The following is a 23,431-nucleotide window of genomic DNA, read 5'->3' on the forward strand; positions in this document are numbered from 1 at the left end:
TATGTATGTAGGATTATGTAGAATTATGTAGGGTAAATTATAATTCACACAAAATCCTTGTGTTATATAGGTAATGAAGCAATAGTTAGGCCGATGTTCTGAGCATACAGATTTTAAGATACTTTTTATTGTCTTTTTAATGGCCAATGTCTGTTGCAAAACTACTTGAAACCACTGCTGTGGCAGGCAGAGAGAGAGAAACGGAGGCTGCACAGCTCATCTGGCTAACGATGCTAATTATGCTAAACTGGCCTAATGATGATGAGGGATTAAAGAGCCCTCACACACGATAAGAGACAGAAAGTGAGAGAGAGAATCACAAACTGTCACTGCATAGAGCTCATCATGTTAATGATAATGAGTGGCTGAAGAGCCAGTGAATTTGTGCATGCATGGTGAGAAGCCACCTGATGGTGAACAGCTGTTGATGAATGGCAGTTAATTTTTCTCCCTCCTCTGCCCCCCCACTCTCTTCAGTGCCAGCTTGTCTTCGCTGGGGTTTCATTGAACGTGTGCCAGCAAACGAGACTCAGCAAATTGAATAAACGCTACTTATCCTGTAACGAAGAGCCTAATTAAATATGCAAATGAGACTATGAATGAGGGCTCTCAAGAGGGTTTCATGTTTGATTTCCAGTCCTCTCTCTCTCTCTCTCTCTCTCTCTCTGTGTGTGCTACTGCTGAGTAAGATGTGAGTGGAGAGGGACAGATGTTACTGTGTGTGCTCTGGGACATTCAATATGTCTGTAGTGGTGTCTGTTTATCTGAAGTCCAAGGACTCTTCCCCTCTAATAGTGCCATGGGTTTCCTGTAGTTTAGTCAGCTAGGGCGTTCCTTAGTCTCCAACCATATGAAAGACAGACAGACAGTGTTCAGGCTCCAGTTAGCGGTGGCAGGACAGACGAAGATTCATGTCTGACAGGAAAACTCCTCCCATCTGTAACCACCACCCTCACAAAGTCAAACCAAAAGCTCTCTTAATTTACAACTCTGTCTCTGCGTGTGTTTGGGCTGTGTCGTGGCAGAGTGCGTTGTAGATATGGATCGGTTTTGACTGTGTCTGGTTGTGCAGTCTTCTGCTGTGGGTAGTTTTATAGTATCTGGAAGGGTTCATCATTAGAATCAGATGATATCATGGTTACAATCATGGTCATCAAACAGCAGTTGGGTGATTGGCACATCCCAAGGATCCAAACTTGTATATGCACCCACTGTAATGTAGCCCAAGTGACTTTGGAAACTTTTTTTGTTTTTGTTGCCAAAACAGTGAGAACGAAGAAAGAAAAGCCCACTCACACGGTTCTATAAATGTTCCTTCCGAGTGCTTCATTCCTGCACCACAATACACAACATTTTAGGTCACAGTCTTTGGTCACTTGATCATCTTCCACTTCCAATTGGCTCATTCGACCCCTCTCCTCTCCCTGCAACTATTTCTCAGTTCTCAACCAACTTTTGTGATTAAACAGTTGCTTTGTCTTTAGTTAGAGCCAAGGCACTTTCCTACTGTTGTTAAATCTAAAGTACTTCGGAGTTAATCCAATTTCTTAAGTGAAGTCCTCACCTTTCTCCACTTAGTATAAACATTAGCCTAGCCATTAGCTGAGCTAATGCACTAATGAAAGATAGTGCCTTTAGTTTGACTGGGACGTTATAGCGCTCTATATAGCGCACTGAATGCTAATCACATCATCTGCATGTTTAAAGGCAGGGACTAGCGCAGGACTCCAACGCTCTTTGCTAACTACAGCATGTTCTAATGGGATGCTAATGCTACTTTTTTTTATGCCAATGCTACATGCTAATCGCTGAGTCAGCTGCTGTGTGCCCTTCTCTTATTAGGTAAACTGATTTAACCCAGATTAGACACACGTACGCTGAATATCAATTGCCTGACCTGGCTGTAAACTAGATTAAGTTGACATGTTCCCATCCAGGTATGAAAAAAGCCACGATGCTGCATTTCTATGCACTTTCCTTTATTTCATGCTATTTATGACATTAATAACTTGTTGGGGAGAGGGGGCAGTATTTTCACTTTGGATGAATTGCGTGCCCATAGTGAACTGCATCCTACTCTGTCCTAGATTGCTAATATATGCATATTATTATTACTATTGGATAGAAAACACTCTGAAGTTTCTAAAACTGTTTGAATTATGTCTGTGAGTATAACAGGACTCATAGGGCAGGCAATCTTCCAAACAGGAAGTGAAATTCTGAATGTGTGTCTAATTTCAAGTCATCGCCTATTCACTTCCAAATAAGATATGGATCTGGTAGCACTTCCTACGCCTTCCACTAGATGTCCTCATTCAGTAGAACATGGAATGGAGCTTCTGGTGTGAACTTTGACCGAATGGGAGGGGAAATAGTCACTGTCTTGGCAGAATGCAATTTCCCTGTGGCGCATTTGTCTGTGGATGTCACCATCGTTCCATTTGGTTGCAGATGAAAACGTATGCTCCGGTTGGAACGTTATTGGATATATATGAAAATAACATCCTGAAGATTGATTCTCTACTTAGTTTGACCAGTTTATTCGACCTGGAATATATATTTTTGAAGTTTTCGTCCGAGTTCTCCTGGACCAGCGTCAGCTTTTGGGCACGTGAGCTGAAAGTGCTAGCAAATGCAGCTAATTGGACACTAGTATTGGACATTATGGAACAAAACAAAGATTTATTGTGGAACTACTCCTTGCACTGCATTCTGATGAAAGTTCATCAAAGGTAAGGGAATATTTATTTAATTTCGTATTTCTGTTGACTCCAACACGGCGGAGAAATATATTTACGTCTGAGCGCTGTCTCAGATTATTGCATGGTAGGCTTTTTTCGTAACGTTTAAAAAAAATCTGACACAGCGGTTGCATTAAGAACCAGTGTATCTTTAATTATATGTAGAACATGTATCTTTAGTCAAAGTTTATGATGAGTATTTCTGTTATCTGGCGTAGCTTTCTATAATTCCTCCGGATATTTTGGAGGCATTTCTGAACATGGCGTCAATGTAAACTGAGATTTATGGATATAAATATGCATATTATCGAACAAAACATAAATGTATTGTGTAACATGTCATATGAGTGTCATCTGATGAAGATTTTCAAAAGGTTAGTGATTCATTGTATCTCTAATCCTGCTTTTGTGACAATCTTTGGCTGGGAAAAATGGCTGTTTTTTATTTTATTTGGTGGTGGTCTAACATAAATATATGTTGTGTTTTCGCTGTAAAACATTTAAAAAATCGGACATGATGGGTAGATGAACAAGATGTTTATCTTTCATTTGCTGTATTGGACTTGTTAATGTGTGAAAGTTAAATATTTCTAAAGAATATTTTTGAATCCCCCGCGCCACCTTTTCAGCTGAATGGTGGGGGGGTGAGTTCGCCTTGGGGAATGCCTTGCCATAACTAAACTGAGGGCTCTATTTTCATCTGCCGTTAAGGACGCGCAAATCTCAAATGCACGTTAGTTTGCAATTTTGTTATGTAAAAACTGGCGTTTTTGGCATTTTCCATCCCTTACGCCAGGTTCGTCAATTTACCTTTCTAACATCCGCTCTCTTGCGCTGAGGTGGGAGGGGTGGAAATATTTGAAGTGTGTCCTTAAAAACACGCCAATATGCCAATTTCAGTGAGCGCAACAAGGGATATTTAAGACCGATATTTAAGACCAACTAAAAGCTGGTCTTACCTATAACGCAATTGGTTATGGCATGGATTTAACCTTATGTACATCACCCACGTTTTATAAAAATATCCCGAGCAGCAAAACAGTCAAGACATTCCTCTTTTTTATTTATATTGGACATGATTTTTATTATGTGTGATGCCCATTGCATGAAAGGTGTCAGTGACTGTAGGACATTAAGTTTAAATAACATAAAGTTATTTAATAAGACTGCTTATTGTTTTTTGTTCATCATTTTGTAAAAAGTTGCATCTTCGACCTTCCTCTGTTGGACCGAACTGTCAAATCGTGGGAATTCAGATCACTGTCCGTGGTGCTGAATCTGCTTCTAGGCTATATTTGCCTGTTTGTTTACCTTTCATGTGGGAATGTCACTAGGGCTACTGGCCATGTCAACCGTGATGACAGGCAATAGCTATATACACTGAGTGTACAAAACATTAAGAACACAATATTAAGTTGCACCCCCCCCCCTTTTCCCCTCAGAACAGCCTCAATTCGTCTGGGGCATGGACTCTACATGTTGCCCATGTTGACTCCAATGCTTCCCACAGTTGTTTGAAGTTGACTGGATGTCCTTTGGGTGGTGGACCATTCTTGACACACATGGGAAACTGTTGAGCATAAAAAACCCAGAAGCGTCTTGCCCATTCACCCTCTGAATGGGACACATACACAATCCATGCCTCAATTGTCTCAAGGCTTGAAAATCATTTAACCGGTCTCCTCCCCTTCATCTACACTGATTGAAGTGGATTTAACAAGTGACATCAATAAAGGATCATAGCTTTCTTTCACCTGGTCAGTCTGTGATGGAAAGCGTTCATAATGTTTTGTACAGTCCGTGTATATTTCAGAGCAGTAACGGTGAGTGGACGTTCCCCCTTTTCTCTTTATATTACATCTGTTTCCAGCTCCTGTCAAAAGTTAGGATGTGTGTGTCACCCTCCATATTCTACGTTGTCATAGGCCTAATATTATATTTCCACGGGGAGCAATTATGGTGTCTGTAACTATATTTAGACATAGCCTATTCAAAACAAGTTGTTGTTACATTTGATTAGAATTATTCACTTTATTTTTTAGGTCTTATCAATAGTGAATTTAATATTGCTTATTGACAACATTAGGCATGTCCATGGCTCAGACATAATGCATTTTACAGTATGCCTGTATCAGTGTGAATGCTATGTTAACAATGCATTTACATTTTGAAGCCATGCAATTACTGTTCAAAAACGTGTTCAACATATTAAGCAAATATGAGATAGGCCTACATTTTGTTATTTTGTTTCTGTAGGCTATTTAACAAACAAGGCTATAAAGGACTAACATTTCAATTGGAGTTGATGACAACGCAATACATAAAAGACCATAAATACACAACTTGAAGCAATCACATATTCGGAGCACATTCTGATTGGACAGTAAGGGGTCAAGCCTTGACACACCTTCAACTTGTTTGTTCATCAAAACCCAGCCAATGTGATGCACCATTCTTCTCAAGGTAAGGTCACTATTTGTCCATTGACCAAAATGCCACAAAAACATCACTTTGATTAAAAACAATTATCTAAAAAATGTCAAGGGATGTATTTTCGATCCCAGGTCAAATTGTTTGACATTCTATTAGGACAATGTAACTTTGAAATAGAAATCACCTCAAATGTTTTTCCTTTTCTTTCTCCATGGCTCTGTCCAGAAACAGCTCCTAGCCCCTAGACACAAATGATTGGATGTATAGATAGATAGATAGATAGATAGATAGATAGATAGATAGATAGATAGGCTAGGTGGGATTTTTGCCATTGCTTATAGGCATATCAGAGGGAAAGGTGGAGCTACTACCATATTTAATTGCTACTACCATATTCATATACCATATTTAATTGCTACTACCATATTCAAATGCCATACCAGTAAGGCATTTGCCTTATTGGTATGGGTTGCCTAAAAAGCATCGGGCCTTAGTTCTATTATCGCTGTTAAAACCCCCTAGAGTTGGTTTCCGCGCCCCCACGGAAATCGAATTAGCATAATACAAAAATCCCCAGCAAAATCTGTCTGTTTAAACTAGATATCTGGAGTTTTTTGTTGTTGCGTGGGCAGCGGCTCAATCCACCGCATCCGCCAATGTCGCGGTGGGAGGTGGCCGGGGTTACGGGGTACAGCAGTGTTTGACAGAAAACGGTTTGGCCTACAATCTAATATGCCCACTATTTGGAAAGACGAGACAAGCCTCACAAGACTCCTCTAAGGGTCTAGCTCTAATGGTAGCCTGGTACCAGTTTAAAACATTTATGGAAGTATATATGAAAGTAGTTTGGTGCCTAAAATAAGAGGTTAAATATGGGTCCATAAAAAAAAGAAATCCTAATCTTTCTTATATTGCTCACATGTACAGTAGGACAGACACTTTAAAACAAACCTCATTTTGACGATCTGTTTTTCCGTGTATGAACTGTTATTCAATGTGTTTCTATGGGCTAATAGCAGTAAGGCCAAATTCAATGTTTCATCAAATAGCTAAATGATCCTTGGTATGACCATCTTAAAACAATTCCATATTTTAGCTTCGTAGGACCCCCCACCCCCGCCGTAGACTCTTAAGGTTTGACGTTGTGTTGACCTGGTTCCAGGGCTCCGTAGTCCGCTGCTTCTGTCTTCCGCATGACCAGTCTCCCAGTCACCCCTGTAGCCACCCTCTGAACCAAGCCTAATCGATCACCATGCCAATCTACATTCTCCACACAGCATGACCAAGTCTCACTATCTTATATTTTACTGATTTAGGTTGTAGACCCCCCCCCCAGATATAAAATGTCAATTTCATTGGTTTCATATCTGAGGGAATATGGACAGGTGTGTGTGTGTGAGAGAATAAGGGGGGTTCACAGCATGAAACATCAAAGGGGAAGCTTTTTTGCTGATGTACAAATCACAGTCGAATGAATATATTAATGTGGAACCAATTACCTTAGGGAAGTGTTGTCTGTATGCTGGTTTTACCAACTCGCTCCTCATCTTTGGCAAAGCTGAGAACAGAGAGGGAAAGCCTAAAGCGACGGACTAAGCTGGCGGAGTTAGTTTTCCTTACATTTTCAATTTACTACATTTCCATGTTTTCTACTGGTGTGAACATTGAATTAATCCGGAAATAGAAAATACAAATAAACTTTGGTATTGTTCTACAATGAATTGGCTTGGATTCACTTTGAGTTCTGGCAGAAGGGGGCAGTGCAGTAGAATAGTGTCCTGTAGAGTGACATGTTGAGGTCTCTACTGTTCTAGATAAATGACTTCAACACACCTCAGCTAGACCCCTAGCTGCTCTTTAAAGCCTCTTCTAATTCAGTGTTAAAGCACTGATAATAGACTAAAACACAAACACACACACAGTATATCAGTGTTAAAGCACTGATAATAGACTAAAACACAAACACACACACAGTATATCAGTGTTAAAGCACTGATAATAGACCCACATCCACATTGATTGGCCTTCATACGTTTACAGCTCACTTTAATTGCCTTAAAAAAAGACCATTAGTCAGCTGTGTGTGTGTGTGTGTGTCCATCGACAGAAAGCCCTATTGATTTATCAGCTTCAGGATTTGTCTTGTCCCTCCGTACATAAAAAGTCTGCATGTGCTTTTCAGAAAGGGAAATGGCCCCCATCGACTCCCTTAACTTGAGCCCAAACGCTAAAGATTTTTGGATAAGCTGGCTCATTACTTAAGCTGAAATCAATAGGCAGGATCATGGTGGGAGCATGCTCTAGTGAATGAACAGAGCAGGGAGGGATATAGCCCTGTTCTGGCTGGGGAGATGGGGTGTGATGGGCTCCACTCATCCCTGTCCTGTCTCGGTTGGGTCTGGTCGATGTCTGGGGGTAGTGGAGTGAGGATGGCTGGAGGCGTCATACAGTGGTCTCTCTTTCTCTATCTCTCTCTCTTTCTCTCTGCATTTTACCTATGCTAACATGCACTATCTCTGCCAAAATACCTTAATACTCAGAATCATTTAGCAGGTCTCTGTTTAATTGTTCCTATCTGTTTCTTTTTGTGTCTGTTCCAGGTGGAGAGTGTCAGGGAGGAGGAAGAGAGACAGAGGAGGGATATTCTGACTCTCAGACAGAGAGAGAAGACTCTTCTATCAGAGGTAGGTAGAGATAGGGCTGGTGTTGAGGATAGGGTAGTTTGAATATCTGTCTCTTTCTAGTGTGTGTGTGTGTGTGTGTGTGTGTGTGTGTGTATGTGTGTGTGTTAGTTGCAGACCCAGGAGAGGAGGCTGTGTGAGACCCAGAGAGAGAGCAGAATGAGGGTAGAGGACACGGCTCGCCTACAGTCTCAGCTGGATCAAGTCCAGAGCTCACACACGCAAACTATGCGCCAGGTACATACACACACACACTTCCATGTGCACACAATAGATACAGCTCACACAGGCTTAGCATACACACAATGAGTCCACACACACTACTCCAGATGTAATGGAGAACTTGTTTGTTTGTCAACATGTGTATTGTCACCCTCCAAACCACACTCCAGCTCCCCACCCCTCCCTCCTCTCCTCTGTTAAGGTGTCCCTTTGTTCTCCCACTCATAAATATGGAAGATGCCTGATGAGATTCACGGACAAGAAAAGAATCAAAATCTATTGTTGCGTGTCCTTTCCCCGTGTAAAGTTTGCTTTAAATGTCACACATTAGCATGTGAACTTTTAAATGAGCTTGTTTGCTCACTGACGCGGGCCATGTAAATAGCCATATTGAATATAGTACAGGGAGGCGTTGGAGAGGGGGACAGATTTGGCCGTCGCACCGTCAATTAGGCCTCGCCAGGGGAATCTAGCGCCAAACAGCCCCATCGACTGACCGTGTCTCACTTTCACACACACACACACACACACACACACACACACACACACACACACACACACACACACACACACACACACACACACACACACACACACACCAGACCTAAATAGAGTTTCTCTGAATCCTCCCTGATGGCTTGTGTTTTTGGGGGGAGTTTGATTGACAAGCATCACTCCCAATATGAATCTGCTAATGTATTATTCACATCTTACCTCCCCTTGGAGGAATGTGTGTGTGTGTGTGTGTGTGCTTGTTCGTTTGTTCGTCACAAAGCCATCACTCAGAAACAGGCTCAGGAAACAAAAGCATCATGATTATTTCTCGTCACATTGCATTAGATTATGTCTTGTGAAGACGTTACCATTTAGTTATGCAACAAGGATATCCTCTGTTAGAACATATGTTTCAAGTGTTAATGTCACAAGCACAGTGCCTGGACACACCCCTTAGTCGTGGTATATTGGCCATATACCACAAAACCCTGAGGTGCCTTATTGCTATTATAAACTGGTTACCAATGTAATTAGAGCAGTAAAAATAAATGTTTTGTCAGCCAATCACCATTCAGGGCTCTAACCACCCAGTTTATGATACCATATTTACAATCAGCAGGGAAAGTGGAGTGACAGAGGTAGAAAAGTATAGGGGTCACTAGGCATCAGGATGATAAACAGAGTAGCAGAATATGATGATTGTACAGTCGGAAGTCGGAAGTTTACATACACTTAGGTTGGAGTCATTAAAACTTGTTTTTCAACCACTCCGCAAATTTCTTGTTAACAAACTATAGTTTTGGCAAGTCGGTTAGGACGTCTACTTTGTGCATGACACAAGTACATTTTTCCAACTATTGTTTACAGACAGATTATTTCACTGATAGTTCACTGTATCACAAGTTGACTGTGCCTTTAAACAGCTTGGAAAATTCCAGAAAATGACGTCATGACGTCATGGCTTTAGAAGCTTCTGATAGGCTAACTGACATCATTTTAGTCAATTGGAGGTGTACCTGTGGATGTATTTCAAGGCCTACCTTCAAACTCAGTGCCTTATTGCTTGACATCATGGGAAAATCAAAAGAAATCAGCCAAGACCTCAGAAAAAAATTGTAGACCTCCACAAGTCTGTTTCATCCTTGTGTGCAATTTCCAAACGCCTGAAGGTACCACGTTCATCTGTACAAACAGAGATGTCTCCTAGAGATGAACGTGCTTTGGTGTGAAAAGTGCAAATCATTCCCAGAATAACGGCAAAGGACCTTGTGAAGATGCTGGAGGAAACAGGTACAAAGTATCTATATCCAGTAAAACGAGTCCTATATCTACATAACCTGAAAGGCCACTCAGCAAGGAAGAAGCCACTGCTCCAAAACCGCCATAAAAAGCCAGACTACGGTTTACAACTGCACATGGGGACAAAGATCGTACTTTTTGGAGAAATGTCCTATGGTCTGATGAAACAAAAATAGAACTGTTTGGCCATAATGACCATCGTTATGTTTGGAGGATAAAGGGGGTGGCTAGCAAGCTGAAGAACACCATCCCAACCGTGAAGCTCGGGGGTGGCAGCATCATGTTGTGGGGGTGCTTTGCTGCAGTAGGGACTGGTGCACTTCACAAAATAGATTGCGTCATGACGGAGGAAAATTATGTGGATATATTAAAGCAACATCTCAAGACATCATTCAGGAAGTTAAAGCTTGGTCGTAAATGTGTCTTCCAAATGGACCCAAGCATGACCCCAAGCATACTTCCAAAGTTGTGGCAAAATGGCTTAAGGACAACCAAGTCAAGGTATTGGAATGCTTATCACAAAGCCCTGACCTCAATCCTATAGACATTTGTGGGCAGAATTGAAAAAGCGTGTAAAGAGCGAGGAGGCCTACAAACCTGACTCAGTTTCACCACCTCTGTCAGGAGGAATGGGCCAAAATTCACCCAACTTATTGTGGGAAGCTTGTGGAAGGCTACCCAAAATGTTTGACCCAATTTAAAGGCAATGCTACCAAATACCATTCGAGTGTATGTAAACTTCTGACCCACTGGGAATGTGATGAAAGAAATAAAAGCTGAATTAAATAATTCTCTGTACTGTTATTCTGACATTTTACATTCTTAAAATAAAGTGGTGATCCTAACTGACCTAAGACAGGGAATGTTTACCATGATTAAATGTCAGGAATTGTGAAAAAATGAGTTTATATGTATTTGGCTACTTCTGACTTCAACTGTATTTGAGTGGGTTTGTGTGTGTAGGTAGAGTCAGTATAAATATACAGTACCAGTCAAAAGTTTGGACATACCTACACTTTCAAGGGTTTTTATTTATCTTGACTATTTTCTACATTGTAGAATAATAGTGAAGACATCAAAACTATGAAATAACACATATGGGATCATGTAGTAACCAAAAAAGTGTTAAACAAATCCAAGTATATTTTATATTTGAGATTCTTCAAAGTTGCCACCTTTTGGCCTTGATGACAGCTTTGCACACTCTTGGCATTCTCTCAATCAGCTTCACCTGGAATACTTTTCCTAACAGTCTTGAAGGAGTTCCTATATATGCTGAAATGTTCTGCATTGACTGACCGTCATGTCTTAAAGTAATGATGGACTGTCATTTCTCTTTGCTTATTTGAGCTGTTCTTGCCATAGCCCTATTTGGTAAAATACCATACTATATTCTGTATACCACCCCAACCTTGTTAAGAAGGAAAGAAATTCCACAAATTAACTTTTAACAAGGTACACCTGTTAATTGAAATACATTCCAGGTGGCTACCTCATGAAGCTGGTTGAGAGAATGCCAACAGTGCGAAAACCTGTCAAGGCAAAGGGAGGCTACTTTGAAGAATCTCAAATATAAAATATATTTGTTTATATTTGTTTAACACTTTTTTGGTTACTACATGATTCCATATGTGTTATTTCATTGTTTTTATGTCTTCACTATTATTCTACAATGTAAAAAATCTTCAAAATAAAGAGAAACCCTGTAATGAGTAGGTGTGTCCAAACTTTTGACTGGTACTGTATGTGCATGTTATGTGTGTGAGCCGATGATGGAGTGAATTTTTGTGTGTGTCTGTGTGAGTGTTTAGGGCCCTGTGAACGTGCATACAGTCAGTGCAAAAATATAAATAAATTACAAGCGTCAACTCTGATAGTCTGTGTAGCCATTTTGTTATCTATTTATCCGTCTTATGGCTTGGGAATATAAGCTGTTCAGGACCCTGTACCTATGGCCGTGCGGTAGCAGAGAGAACCATCTATGGCTTTGGTGACTTTTGAATGATTTTCCTGGCCTTCCTTTCACACCACCTGATATAGAGGTCCTGGATGGCAGGGAGCTCGGCCCCAGTGAGGATATGGATAGATGCAGTGTACATGTTTGTATTGCAACCTATTCAGTATCTCCGTAGTATCCTAAAACACAGCTGGATATTAGTCAGACTTATTATATAGCTCCTGTCTCTAGGTAGTATTGGGGAGATGAGAGTTGATGTCATTACATTGCCTATTCACTCCGTGTATAACAAGGATTTAATGTCTGCCTGCCTCCGTGTCAATGAGTAGCTGTAATTTGGGTCCTCGGCTGTGTGCGCCTACGAGTTCAATATTAACTACCACAACATGTAAACATTTGTTTTGAACAGTGAACATGTAAACCCCTCCAGAACCTCTAGGCACACAACCAGCCAGTCAGGTCCAGTGTTATGTGATAAGCAGCGGTTCTGATCAGACGCTACAGAGCCATAATCATGTTGTGCCACTGAATTCTTTAACCTTTCCGTGACCCTTCAGGATGCCAGCGGGCCAATCACAAAGCATAATTGAATCACTGTGGCAGGCAGCTCCCTGACTGATGAAAAAATTAAATTGAAGGTGAAATATGAATAGGACAGAGAGAGAGAGGGAGTGAGACAGGGATCCTAGGCAATCCTACCTTTTTACTCTCTCACACACACATGCGTGCGTGCACAAACATATGAATGTGAACGCACATACAAAGTAATCATACCTTTTCAAATCTCACCTGAGAAAGAGTGAGGGACTGTAGAGGAGAGAGAGACTTATAGAGAGAGGGGGGGAGAGATGTAAACAACCTCCTGTTCTCCTCATTACCCCTGAGGTCCTCTGTGAGGATATTCTTGTAAAATAATCTTGTTTTCTTTTTTAAGCCGGTTAGTGTTTACCTCCAAGATGAATATTTCTGTGTGTTGTTAATATCAGACTGTAATTCTGACGAATGCTAAGGTTGGACAACTGTTCCTCCCTGGCTTCACAGACAGACCGTAAGATAGATGAGTTAGTTTGATGAAGCTGACTGATGGCTGTGTACGTATATGTGTGTGTGCGTGTGTGTGACAGTGTGATCCTCTGATTGATAAGGTGTCTGTGTTAGGTGTAGATTGCTGTAGTTGATTGGTTGTGAGGGAAACACTCATTTATAATCAACACAAGATTACATATTAAATTGTAGATTGTCTGGATGTAAAACTAACAGACAATTATGTAGAATATGAATAAAAAATCTATAAATTGCAACATTACAAAATACTTAGACTTCTGATAGGAACATAGAAGCCAGGCAGAGTAACTAATCACCACATTATAATGTGATTGTGATTGAATGAATAATAGACAACATTAACTGTTGTTGTTTAACCATTCAAATACAGTTTGCTTCGACTATTCACTGAGCTAGAGATACAGAGAGATGGACAGAGAGAGAGATTAAAATATCTGTATTGGTTTTAATCCAGTACGGAAATATGTATCAGTGTTGTATGAGGTTGCAGTGTATTGAAGCACTGCGTGAGTTTGTCTTTAGTTTCTGTCTGCGTGTGTTTTTCATTTAGATTGATCTTCATGACCGTTAACAATGACAATGTCCCTCATATGTTAACAATAATATACAGTTCTGTGTGTGTGTTAAATAAGAGCTGTGTGTGTATTAACTGAGAGCTGTGTGTTAAATGAGAGCTTTGTGTGCGTGCCTGGTGGCAACCTTGCAGTGAGACAGTTGAATGGTAGATTGCTGTAGGTGTTGAGGTGTGACTGAGGCAGTAGCAAACACTGTAGTACTGACAGGGGACATCAGGTGGTGCTGTGGCAGCCCTATACCACACTCACTCACTCACACACACACACACACACACACACACACACACACACACACTGACGAATGGCAGCAATTAGAGGGGGAAACCATGCTTGTGAGGACAGGAGAGCGCTGAGGGGCTGTAAGGGTGTGTGTGTGTGTCGGTGTGGTGTGTTTGGGTCTTTTCTCTTCCTTACTCTCCACTCATCCATCTAAATATCAACACACAGCTAATACCATTGGACTACACAGCATAGGACAGAGAGGGGTGGGTGGATGGTGAGGGGTAGTAGGTTTAATGGTGAGGTGGTAGAGGGCTGAGAGGTAGGGGAAGGGGTGAGGGTGAGGGGTAGTAGGTTTAATGGTGAGGTGGTAGAGGGCTGAGAGGTAGGGGAAGGGGTGAGGGTGAGGGGTAGTAGGTTTAATGATGAGGTGGTAGGGGAAGGGGTGAGACCGAGGGGTAGTAGGTTTAATGGTGAGGTGGTAGAGGGCTGAGAGGTAGGGGAAGGGGTGAGGGTGAGGGGTAGTAGGTTTAATGATGAGGTGGTAGAGGTAGGGGAAGGGGTGAGACCGAGGGGTAGTAGGTTTAATGGTGAGGTGGTAGAGGGCTGAGAGGTAGGGGAAAGGGTGAGACCGAGGGGGTAGTAGGTTTAATGGTGAGGTGGTAGAGGGCTGAGAGGTAGGGGAAGGGGTGAGGGTGAGGGGTAGTAGGTTTAATGGTGAGGTGGTAGAGGGCTGAGAGTTAGGGGAAGGGGTGAGGGCGAGGGGTATTGGTTTAATGGTGAGATGGTAGAGGGCTGAGAGGTAGGGGAAGGGGTGAGGGGTATTAGGTTTAATGATGAGGTGGTAGATGGCTGAGAGGTAGGGGAAGGGGTGAGGGTGAGGGGTAGTAGGTTTAATGGTGAGGTGGTAGAGGGCTGAGAGGTAGGGGAAGGGGTGAGGGGTATTAGGTTTAATGATGAGGTGGTAGATGGTTGAGAGGTAGGGGAAGGGGTGAGGGTGAGGGGTGGTAGGTTTGTTTAATGGTGAGGTGGTAGATGGCTGAGAGGTAGGGGAAGGGGTGAGACCGAGGGGTAGTAGGTTTAATGGTGAGGTGGTAGAGGGCTGAGAGGTAGGTGAAAGGGTGAGACCGAGGGGGTAGTAGGTTTAATGGTGAGGTGGTAGAGTGCTGAGAGGTAGGGGAAGGGGTGAGGGTGGGGGGTAGTAGGTTTAATGGTGAGGTGGTAGAGGGCTGAGAGGTAGGGGAAGGGGTGTGAGTGAGGGGTAGTAGGTTTATTGGTGAGGTGGTAGAGGGCTGAGAGGTAGGGGAAGGGGTGAGGGTGAGGGGTGGTAGGTTTGTTTAATAGTGAGGTGGTAGAGGGCTGAGAGGTAGGGGAAGGGGTGAGACCAAGGGGTAGTAGGTTTTATGGTGAGATGGTAGAGGGCTGAGAGGTAGGGTTAGGGGTGACACCGAGGGGTAGTAGGTTTAATGGTGAGGTGGTAGAGGGCTGAGAGGAAGGGGAAGAGGTGAGGGTGAGGGGTAGTAGGTTTAATGGTGAGGTGGTAGAGGGCTGAGAGGTAGGGGAAGGGGTGAGGGGTAGTAGGTTTAATGGTGAGGTGGTAGAGGGCTGAGAGGTAGGGGAAGGGGTGAGGGTGAGGGGTAGTTGGTTTAATGGTGAGGTGGTAGAGGGCTGAGAGGTAGGGGAAGGGGTGAGACCGAGGGGTAGTAGGTTTAATGGTGAGGTGGTAGAGGGCTGAGAGGTAGGGGTGAGCGTGAGGGGTAGTAGGTTTAATGGTGAGGTGGAAGAGGGCTGAGAGGTAGGGGAAGGGGTGAGACCGAGGGGTAGTAGGTTTAATGGTGAGGTGGTAGAGGGCTGAGAGGTAGGGGAAGGGGTGAGGGTGGGGGGTAGTAGGTTTAATGGTGAGGTGGTAGAGGGCTGAGAGGTAGGGGAAGGGGTGAGGGTGGGGGGTAGTAGGTTTAATGGTGAGGTGGTAGAGGGCTGAGAGGTAGGGGAAGGGGTGAGACCGAGGGGTAGTAGGTTTAATGGTGAGGTGGTAGAGGGCTGAGAGGTAGGGGAAGGGGTGACACTGAGGGGTAGTAGGTTTAATGGTGAGGTGGTAGAGGGCTGAGAGGAAGGGGTGAGCGTGAGGGGTAGTAGGTTTAATGGTGACGTGGAAGAGGGCTGAGAGGTAGGGGAAGGGGTGACACTGAGGGGTAGTAGGTTTAATGGAGAGGTGGTAGAGAGCTGAGAGGTAGGGGAAGGGGTGAGGGTGAGGGGTAGTAGATTTAATGGTGAGGTGGTAGAGGGCTGAGAGGTAGGGGTAGTAGGTTTAATGGTGAGGTAGTAGAGGGCTGAGAGGTAGGGGAAGGGGTGAGGGTGAGGGGTTGTAGGTTTAATGATGAGGTGGTAGAGGTAGGGGAAGGGGTGAGACCGAGGGGTAGTAGGTTTAATGGTGAGGTCTGAGAGGAAGGGGTGAGGGTGAGGGGTAGTAGGTTTAATGGTGAGGTGGTAGAGGGCTGAGAGGTAGGGGAAGGGGTGAGGGGTAGTAGATTTAATGGTGAGGTGGTAGATGGCTGAGAGGTAGGGGAAGGGGTGAGACCGAGGGGTAGTAGGTTTAATGGTGAGGTGGTAGAGGGCTGAGAGGTAGGGTAAGGGGTGAGGGTGAGGGGTAGTAGGTTTAATGGTGAGGTGGTAGAGGGCTGAGAGGTACGGGAAGGGGTGAGGGCAAGGGGTAGTAGGTTTAATGGTGAGATGGTAGAGGTAGGGGAAGGGGTGAGACCGAGGGGTAGTAGGTTTAATGGTGAGGTGGTAGAGAGCTGAGAGGTAGGGGAAGGGGTGAGGGTGAGGGGTAGTAGATTTAATGGTGAGGTGGTAGAGGGCTGAGAGGTAGGGGAAGGGGTGAGACCAAGGGGTAGTAGGTTTAATGGTGAGATGGTAGAGGGCTGAGAGGTAGGGGAAGGGGTGACACCGAGGGGTAGTAGGTTTAATAGTGAGGTGGTAGAGGGCTGAGAGGAAGGGGTGAGGTTGAGGGGTAGTAGGTTTAATGGTGAGGTGGTAGAGGGCTGAGAGGTAGGGGAAGGGGTGAGGGTGAGGGATAGTAGGTTTAATGGTGAGGTGGTAGATGGCTGAGAGGTAGGGGAAGGGGTGAGGGTGAGGGGTAGTAGGTTTAATGGTGAGGTGGTAGAGGGCTGAGAAGTAGGGGAAGGGGTGAGGGTGAGGGATAGTAGGTTTAATGGTAAGGTGGTATAGGGCTGAGAGGTAGGGGAAGTAGGTTTAATGGTGAGGTGGTAGAGGGCTGAGAGGTAGGGGAAGGGGTGAGGGTGAGGGGTAGTAGGTTTAATGGTGAGGTGGTAGAAGGCTGAGAGGAAGGGGTGAGCGTGAGGGGTAGTAGGTTTAATGGTGAGGTGGAAGAGGGCTGAGAGGTAGGGGAAGGGGTGAGACCGAGGGGTAGTAGGTTAATGGTGAGGTGGTAGAGGGCTGAGAGGTAGGTGAAAGGGTGAGACCGAGGGGGTAGTAGGTTTAATGGTGAGGTGGTAGAGGGCTGAGAGGTAGGGGAAGGGGTGAGACCGAGGGGTAGTAGGTTTAATGGTGAGGTGGTAGAGGGCTGAGAGGTAGGGGAAGGGGTGACACTGAGGGGTAGTAGGTTTAATGGTGAGGTGGTAGAGGGCTGAGAGGAAGGGGTGAGCGTGAGGGGTAGTAGGTTTAATGGTGATGTGGAAGAGGGCTGAGAGGTAGGGGAAGGGGTGAGGGTGAGGGGTAGTAGGTTTAATGTTGAGGTGGTAGATGGCTGAGAGGTAGGGGAAGGGGTGAGACCGAGGGGTAGTAGGTTTAATGGTGAGGTGGTAGAAGGCTGAGAGGTAGGGGAAGGGGTGAGGGTGAGGGGTTGTAGGTTTAATGATGAGGTGGTAGGGGAAGGGGTGAGACCGAGGGGTAGTAGGTTTAATGGTGAGGTCTGAGAGGAAGGGGTGAGGGTGAGGGGTAGTAGGTTTAATGGTGAGGTGGTAGAGGGCTGAGAGGTAGGGGAAGGGGTGAGGGGTAGTAGATTTAATGGTGAGGTGGTAGATGGCTGAGAGGTAGGGGAAGGGGTGAGACTGAGGGGTAGTAGGTTTAATGGTGAGGTGGTAGAGGGCTGAGAGGTAGGGGAAGGGGTGATGGTGAGGGGTAGTAGGTTTAATGGTGAGGTGGTAGAGGGCTGAGAGGTACGGGAAGGGGTGAGGGCGAGGGTAGTAGGTTTAATGGTGAGGTGGTAGAGGGCTGAGAGGTAGGTGAAAGGGTGAGACCGAGGGGGTAGTAGGTTTAATGGTGAGGTGGTAGAGGGCTGAGAGGTAGGGGAAGGGGTGAGACCGAGGGGTAGTAGGTTTAATGGTGAGGTGGTAGAGGGCTGAGAGGTAGGGGAAGGGGTGACACTGAGGGGTAGTAGGTTTAATGGTGAGGTGGTAGAGGGCTGAGAGGAAGGGGTGAGCGTGAGGGGTAGTAGGTTTAATGGTGATGTGGAAGAGGGCTGAGAGGTAGGGGAAGGGGTGAGGGTGAGGGGTAGTAGGTTTAATGGTGAGGTGGTAGATGGCTGAGAGGTAGGGGAAGGGGTGAGACCGAGGGGTAGTAGGTTTAATGGTGAGGTGGTAGAAGGCTGAGAGGTAGGGGAAGGGGTGAGGGTGAGGGGTTGTAGGTTTAATGATGAGGTGGTAGAGGTAGGGGAAGGGGTGAGACCGAGGGGTAGTAGGTTTAATGGTGAGGTCTGAGAGGAAGGGGTGAGGGTGAGGGGTAGTAGGTTTAATGGTGAGGTGGTAGAGGGCTGAGAGGTAGGGGAAGGGGTGAGGGGTAGTAGATTTAATGGTGAGGTGGTAGATGGCTGAGAGGTAGGGGAAGGGGTGAGACCGAGGGGTAGTAGGTTTAATGGTGAGGTGGTAGAGGGCTGAGAGGTAGGGGAAGGGGTGATGGTGAGGGGTAGTAGGTTTAATGGTGAGGTGGTAGAGGGCTGAGAGGTACGGGAAGGGGTGAGGGCGAGGGTAGTAGGTTTAATGGTGAGATGGTAGAGGTAGGGGAAGGAGTGAGACCGAGGGGTAGTAGGTTTAATGGTGAGGTGGTAGAGAGCTGAGAGGTAAGGGAAGGGGTGAGGGTGAGGGGTAGTAGATTTAATGGTGAGGTGGTAGAGGGCTGAGAGGTAGGGGAAGGGGTGAGACCAAGGGGTAGTAGGTTTAATGGTGAGGTGGTAGAGGGCTGAGAGGTAGGGGAAGGGGTGAGGGTGAGGGGTTGTAGGTTTAATGATGAGGTGGTAGAGGTAGGGGAAGGGGTGAGACCGAGGGGTAGTAGGTTTAATGGTGAGGTGGTAGAGGGCTGAGAGGTAGGTGAAAGGGTGAGACCGAGGGGGTAGTAGGTTTAATGGTGAGGTGGTAGAGGGCTGAGAGGTAGGGGAAGGGGTGAGGGTGGGGGGTAGTAGGTTTAATGGTGAGGTGGTAGAGGGCTGAGAGGTAGGGGAAGGGGTGTGAGTGAGGGGTAGTAGGTTTATTGGTGAGGTGGTAGAGGGCTGAGAGGTAGGGGAAGGGGTGAGGGTGAGGGGTGGTAGGTTTGTTTAATAGTGAGGTGGTAGAGGGCTGAGAGGTAGGGGAAGGGGTGAGACCAAGGGGTAGTAGGTTTATGGTGAGATGGTAGAGGGCTGAGAGGTAGGGTTAGGGGTGACACCGAGGGGTAGTAGGTTTAATGGTGAGGTGGTAGAGGGCTGAGAGGAAGGGGTGAGGGTGAGGGGTAGTAGGTTTAATGGTAAGGTGGTACAGGGCTGAGAGGTAGGGGAAGGGGTGAGACTGAGGGGTAGTAGGTTTAATGGTGAGGTGGTAGAGGGCTGAGAGGTAGGGGAAGGGGTGATGGTGAGGGGTAGTAGGTTTAATGGTGAGGTGGTAGAGGGCTGAGAGGTACGGGAAGGGGTGAGGGCGAGGGTAGTAGGTTTAATGGTGAGGTGGTAGAGGGCTGAGAGGTAGGTGAAAGGGTGAGACCGAGGGGGTAGTAGGTTTAATGGTGAGGTGGTAGAGGGCTGAGAGGTAGGGGAAGGGGTGAGACCGAGGGGTAGTAGGTTTAATGGTGAGGTGGTAGAGGGCTGAGAGGTAGGGGAAGGGGTGACACTGAGGGGTAGTAGGTTTAATGGTGAGGTGGTAGAGGGCTGAGAGGAAGGGGTGAGCGTGAGGGGTAGTAGGTTTAATGGTGATGTGGAAGAGGGCTGAGAGGTAGGGGAAGGGGTGAGGGTGAGGGGTAGTAGGTTTAATGGTGAGGTGGTAGATGGCTGAGAGGTAGGGGAAGGGGTGAGACCGAGGGGTAGTAGGTTTAATGGTGAGGTGGTAGAAGGCTGAGAGGTAGGGGAAGGGGTGAGGGTGAGGGGTTGTAGGTTTAATGATGAGGTGGTAGAGGTAGGGGAAGGGGTGAGACCGAGGGGTAGTAGGTTTAATGGTGAGGTCTGAGAGGAAGGGGTGAGGGTGAGGGGTAGTAGGTTTAATGGTGAGGTGGTAGAGGGCTGAGAGGTAGGGGAAGGGGTGAGGGGTAGTAGATTAATGGTGAGGTGGTAGATGGCTGAGAGGTAGGGGAAGGGGTGAGACCGAGGGGTAGTAGGTTTAATGGTGAGGTGGTAGAGGGCTGAGAGGTAGGGGAAGGGGTGATGGTGAGGGGTAGTAGGTTTAATGGTGAGGTGGTAGAGGGCTGAGAGGTACGGGAAGGGGTGAGGGCGAGGGTAGTAGGTTTAATGGTGAGATGGTAGAGGTAGGGGAAGGAGTGAGACCGAGGGGTAGTAGGTTTAATGGTGAGGTGGTAGAGAGCTGAGAGGTAAGGGAAGGGGTGAGGGTGAGGGGTAGTAGATTTAATGGTGAGGTGGTAGAGGGGCTGAGAGGTAGGGGAAGGGGTGAGACCAAGGGGTAGTAGGTTTAATGGTGAGGTGGTAGAGGGCTGAGAGGTAGGGGAAGGGGTGAGGGTGAGGGGTTGTAGGTTTAATGATGAGGTGGTAGAGGTAGGGGAAGGGGTGAGACCGAGGGGTAGTAGGTTTAATGGTGAGGTGGTAGAGGGCTGAGAGGTAGGTGAAAGGGTGAGACCGAGGGGGTAGTAGGTTTAATGGTGAGGTGGTAGAGGGCTGAGAGGTAGGGGAAGGGGTGAGGGTGGGGGGGTAGTAGGTTTAATGGTGAGGTGGTAGAGGGGCTGAGAGGTAGGGGAAGGGGTGTGAGTGAGGGGTAGTAGGTTTATTGGTGAGGTGGTAGAGGGCTGAGAGGTAGGGGAAGGGGTGAGGGTGAGGGGTGGTAGGTTTGTTTAATAGTGAGGTGGTAGAGGGCTGAGAGGTAGGGGAAGGGGTGAGACCAAGGGGTAGTAGGTTTTATGGTGAGATGGTAGAGGGCTGAGAGGTAGGGTTAGGGGTGACACCGAGGGGTAGTAGGTTTAATGGTGAGGTGGTAGAGGGCTGAGAGGAAGGGGTGAGGGTGAGGGGTAGTAGGTTTAATGGTAAGGTGGTACAGGGCTGAGAGGTAGGGGAAGAGGTGAGGGTGAGGGGTAGTAGGTTTAATGGTGAGGTGGTAGAGGGCTGAGAGGTAGGGGAAGGGGTGAGGGGTAGTAGGTTTAATGGTGAGGTGGTAGAGGGCTGAGAGGTAGGGGAAGGGGTGAGGGTGAGGGGTAGTTGGTTTAATGGTGAGGTGGTAGAGGGCTGAGAGGTAGGGGAAGGGGTGAGACCGAGGGGTAGTAGGTTTAATGGTGAGGTGGTAGAGGGCTGAGAGGTAGGGGTGAGCGTGAGGGGTAGTAGGTTTAATGGTGAGGTGGAAGACGGCTGAGAGGTAGGGGAAGGGGTGAGACCGAGGGGTAGTAGGTTTAATGGTGAGGTGGTAGAGGGCTGAGAGGTAGGGGAAGGGGTGAGGGTGGGGGGTAGTAGGTTTAATGGTGAGGTGGTAGAGGGCTGAGAGGTAGGGGAAGGGGTGAGACCGAGGGGTAGTAGGTTTAATGGTGAGGTGGTAGAGGGCTGAGAGGTAGGGGAAGGGGTGACACTGAGGGGTAGTAGGTTTTAATGGTGAGGTGGTAGAGGGCTGAGAGGAAGGGGTGAGCGTGAGGGGTAGTAAGGTTTAATGGTGACGTGGAAGAGGGCTGAGAGGTAGGGGAAGGGGTGAGGGTGAGGGGTAGTAGGTTTAATGATGAGGTGGTAGAGGTAGGGGAAGGGGTGAGACCGAGGGGTAGTAGGTTTAATGGTGAGGTCTGAGAGGAAGGGGTGAGGGTGAGGGGTAGTAGGTTTAATGGTGAGGTGGTAGAGGGCTGAGAGGTACGGGAAGGGGTGAGGGCGAGGGGTAGTAGGTTTAATGGTGAGATGGTAGAGGTAGGGGAAGGGGTGAGACCGAGGGTAGTAGATTTAATGGTGAGGTGGTAGAGGGCTGAGAGGTAGGGGAAGGGGTGAGACCAAGGGGTAGTAGGTTTAATGGTGAGATGGTAGAGGACTGAGAGGTAGGGGAAGGGGTGACACCGAGGGGTAGTAGGTTTAATGGTGAGGTGGTAGAGGGCTGAGAGGAAGGGGTGAGGTTGAGGGGTAGTAGGTTTAATGGTGAGGTGGTAGAGGGCTGAGAGGTAGGGGAAGGGGTGAGGGTGAGGGATAGTAGGTTTAATGGTGAGGTGGTAGATGGCTGAGAGGTAGGGGAAGGGGTGAGGGTGAGGGGTAGTAGGTTTAATGGTGAGGTGGTAGAGGGCTGAGAAGTAGGGGAAGGGGTGAGGGTGAGGGATAGTAGGTTTAATGGTAAGGTGGTATAGGGCTGAGAGGTAGGGGAAGTAGGTTTAATGGTGAGGTGGTAGAGGGCTGAGAGGTAGGGGAAGGTGTGAGGGTGAGGGGTAGTAGGTTTAATGGTGAGGTGGTAGAAGGCTGAGAGGAAGGGGTGAGCGTGAGGGGTAGTAGGTTTAATGGTGAGGTGGAAGAGGGCTGAGAGGTAGGGGAAGGGGTGAGACCGAGGGGTAGTAGGTTTAATGGTGAGGTGGTAGAGGGCTGAGAGGTAGGGGAAGGGGTGAGACCGAGGGGTAGTAGGTTTAATGGTGAGGTGGTAGAGGGCTGAGAGGTAGGGGAAGGGGTGACACTGAGGGTAGTAGGTTTAATGGTGAGGTGGTAGAGGGCTGAGAGGAAGGGGTGAGCGTGAGGGGTAGTAGGTTTAATGGTGATGTGGAAGAGGGCTGAGAGGTAGGGGAAGGGGTGAGGGTGAGGGGTAGTAGGTTTCATGGTGAGGTGGTAGATGGCTGAGAGGTAGGGGAAGGGGTGAGACCGAGGGGTAGTAGGTTTAATGGTGAGGTGGTAGAAGGCTGAGAGGTAGGGGAAGGGGTGAGGGTGAGGGGTTGTAGGTTTAATGATGAGGTGGTAGAGGTAGGGGAAGGGGTGAGACCGAGGGGTAGTAGGTTTAATGGTGAGGTCTGAGAGGAAGGGGTGAGGGTGAGGGGTAGTAGGTTTAATGGTGAGGTGGTAGAGGGCTGAGAGGTAGGGGAAGGGTGAGGGGTAGTAGATTTAATGGTGAGGTGGTAGATGGCTGAGAGGTAGGGGAAGGGGTGAGACCGAGGGGTAGTAGGTTTAATGGTGAGGTGGTAGAGGGCTGAGAGGTAGGGGAAGGGGTGATGGTGAGGGGTAGTAGGTTTAATGGTGAGGTGGTAGAGGGCTGAGAGGTACGGGAAGGGGTGAGGGCGAGGGTAGTAGGTTTAATGGTGAGGTGGTAGAGGGCTGAGAGGTAGGTGAAAGGGTGAGACCGAGGGGGTAGTAGGTTTAATGGTGAGGTGGTAGAGGGCTGAGAG

General features: G+C 46.8%; 1 protein-coding gene across 3 annotated transcripts in view; it reads left to right on the forward strand.

The window, feature by feature from the left end:
• The window catches only part of LOC109878541 (golgin subfamily B member 1), a 163,341-nt gene that overhangs the window by 45,950 nt on the left and 93,960 nt on the right, over nt 1-23,431 (forward strand). For all 3 annotated transcript variants that reach the window (XM_031796515.1, XM_031796516.1, XM_031796517.1), the window contains 2 exons: nt 7,775-7,858; nt 7,967-8,092. In XM_031796515.1, coding sequence (XP_031652375.1) covers nt 7,775-7,858; nt 7,967-8,092 — 210 coding nt within the window. The remainder of the gene's footprint in view (nt 1-7,774; nt 7,859-7,966; nt 8,093-23,431) is intronic.

The sequence above is a fragment of the Oncorhynchus kisutch genome, linkage group LG18 (genome assembly GCF_002021735.2).
Source record: "Oncorhynchus kisutch isolate 150728-3 linkage group LG18, Okis_V2, whole genome shotgun sequence".
Lineage (NCBI taxonomy): Eukaryota > Metazoa > Chordata > Actinopteri > Salmoniformes > Salmonidae > Oncorhynchus > Oncorhynchus kisutch.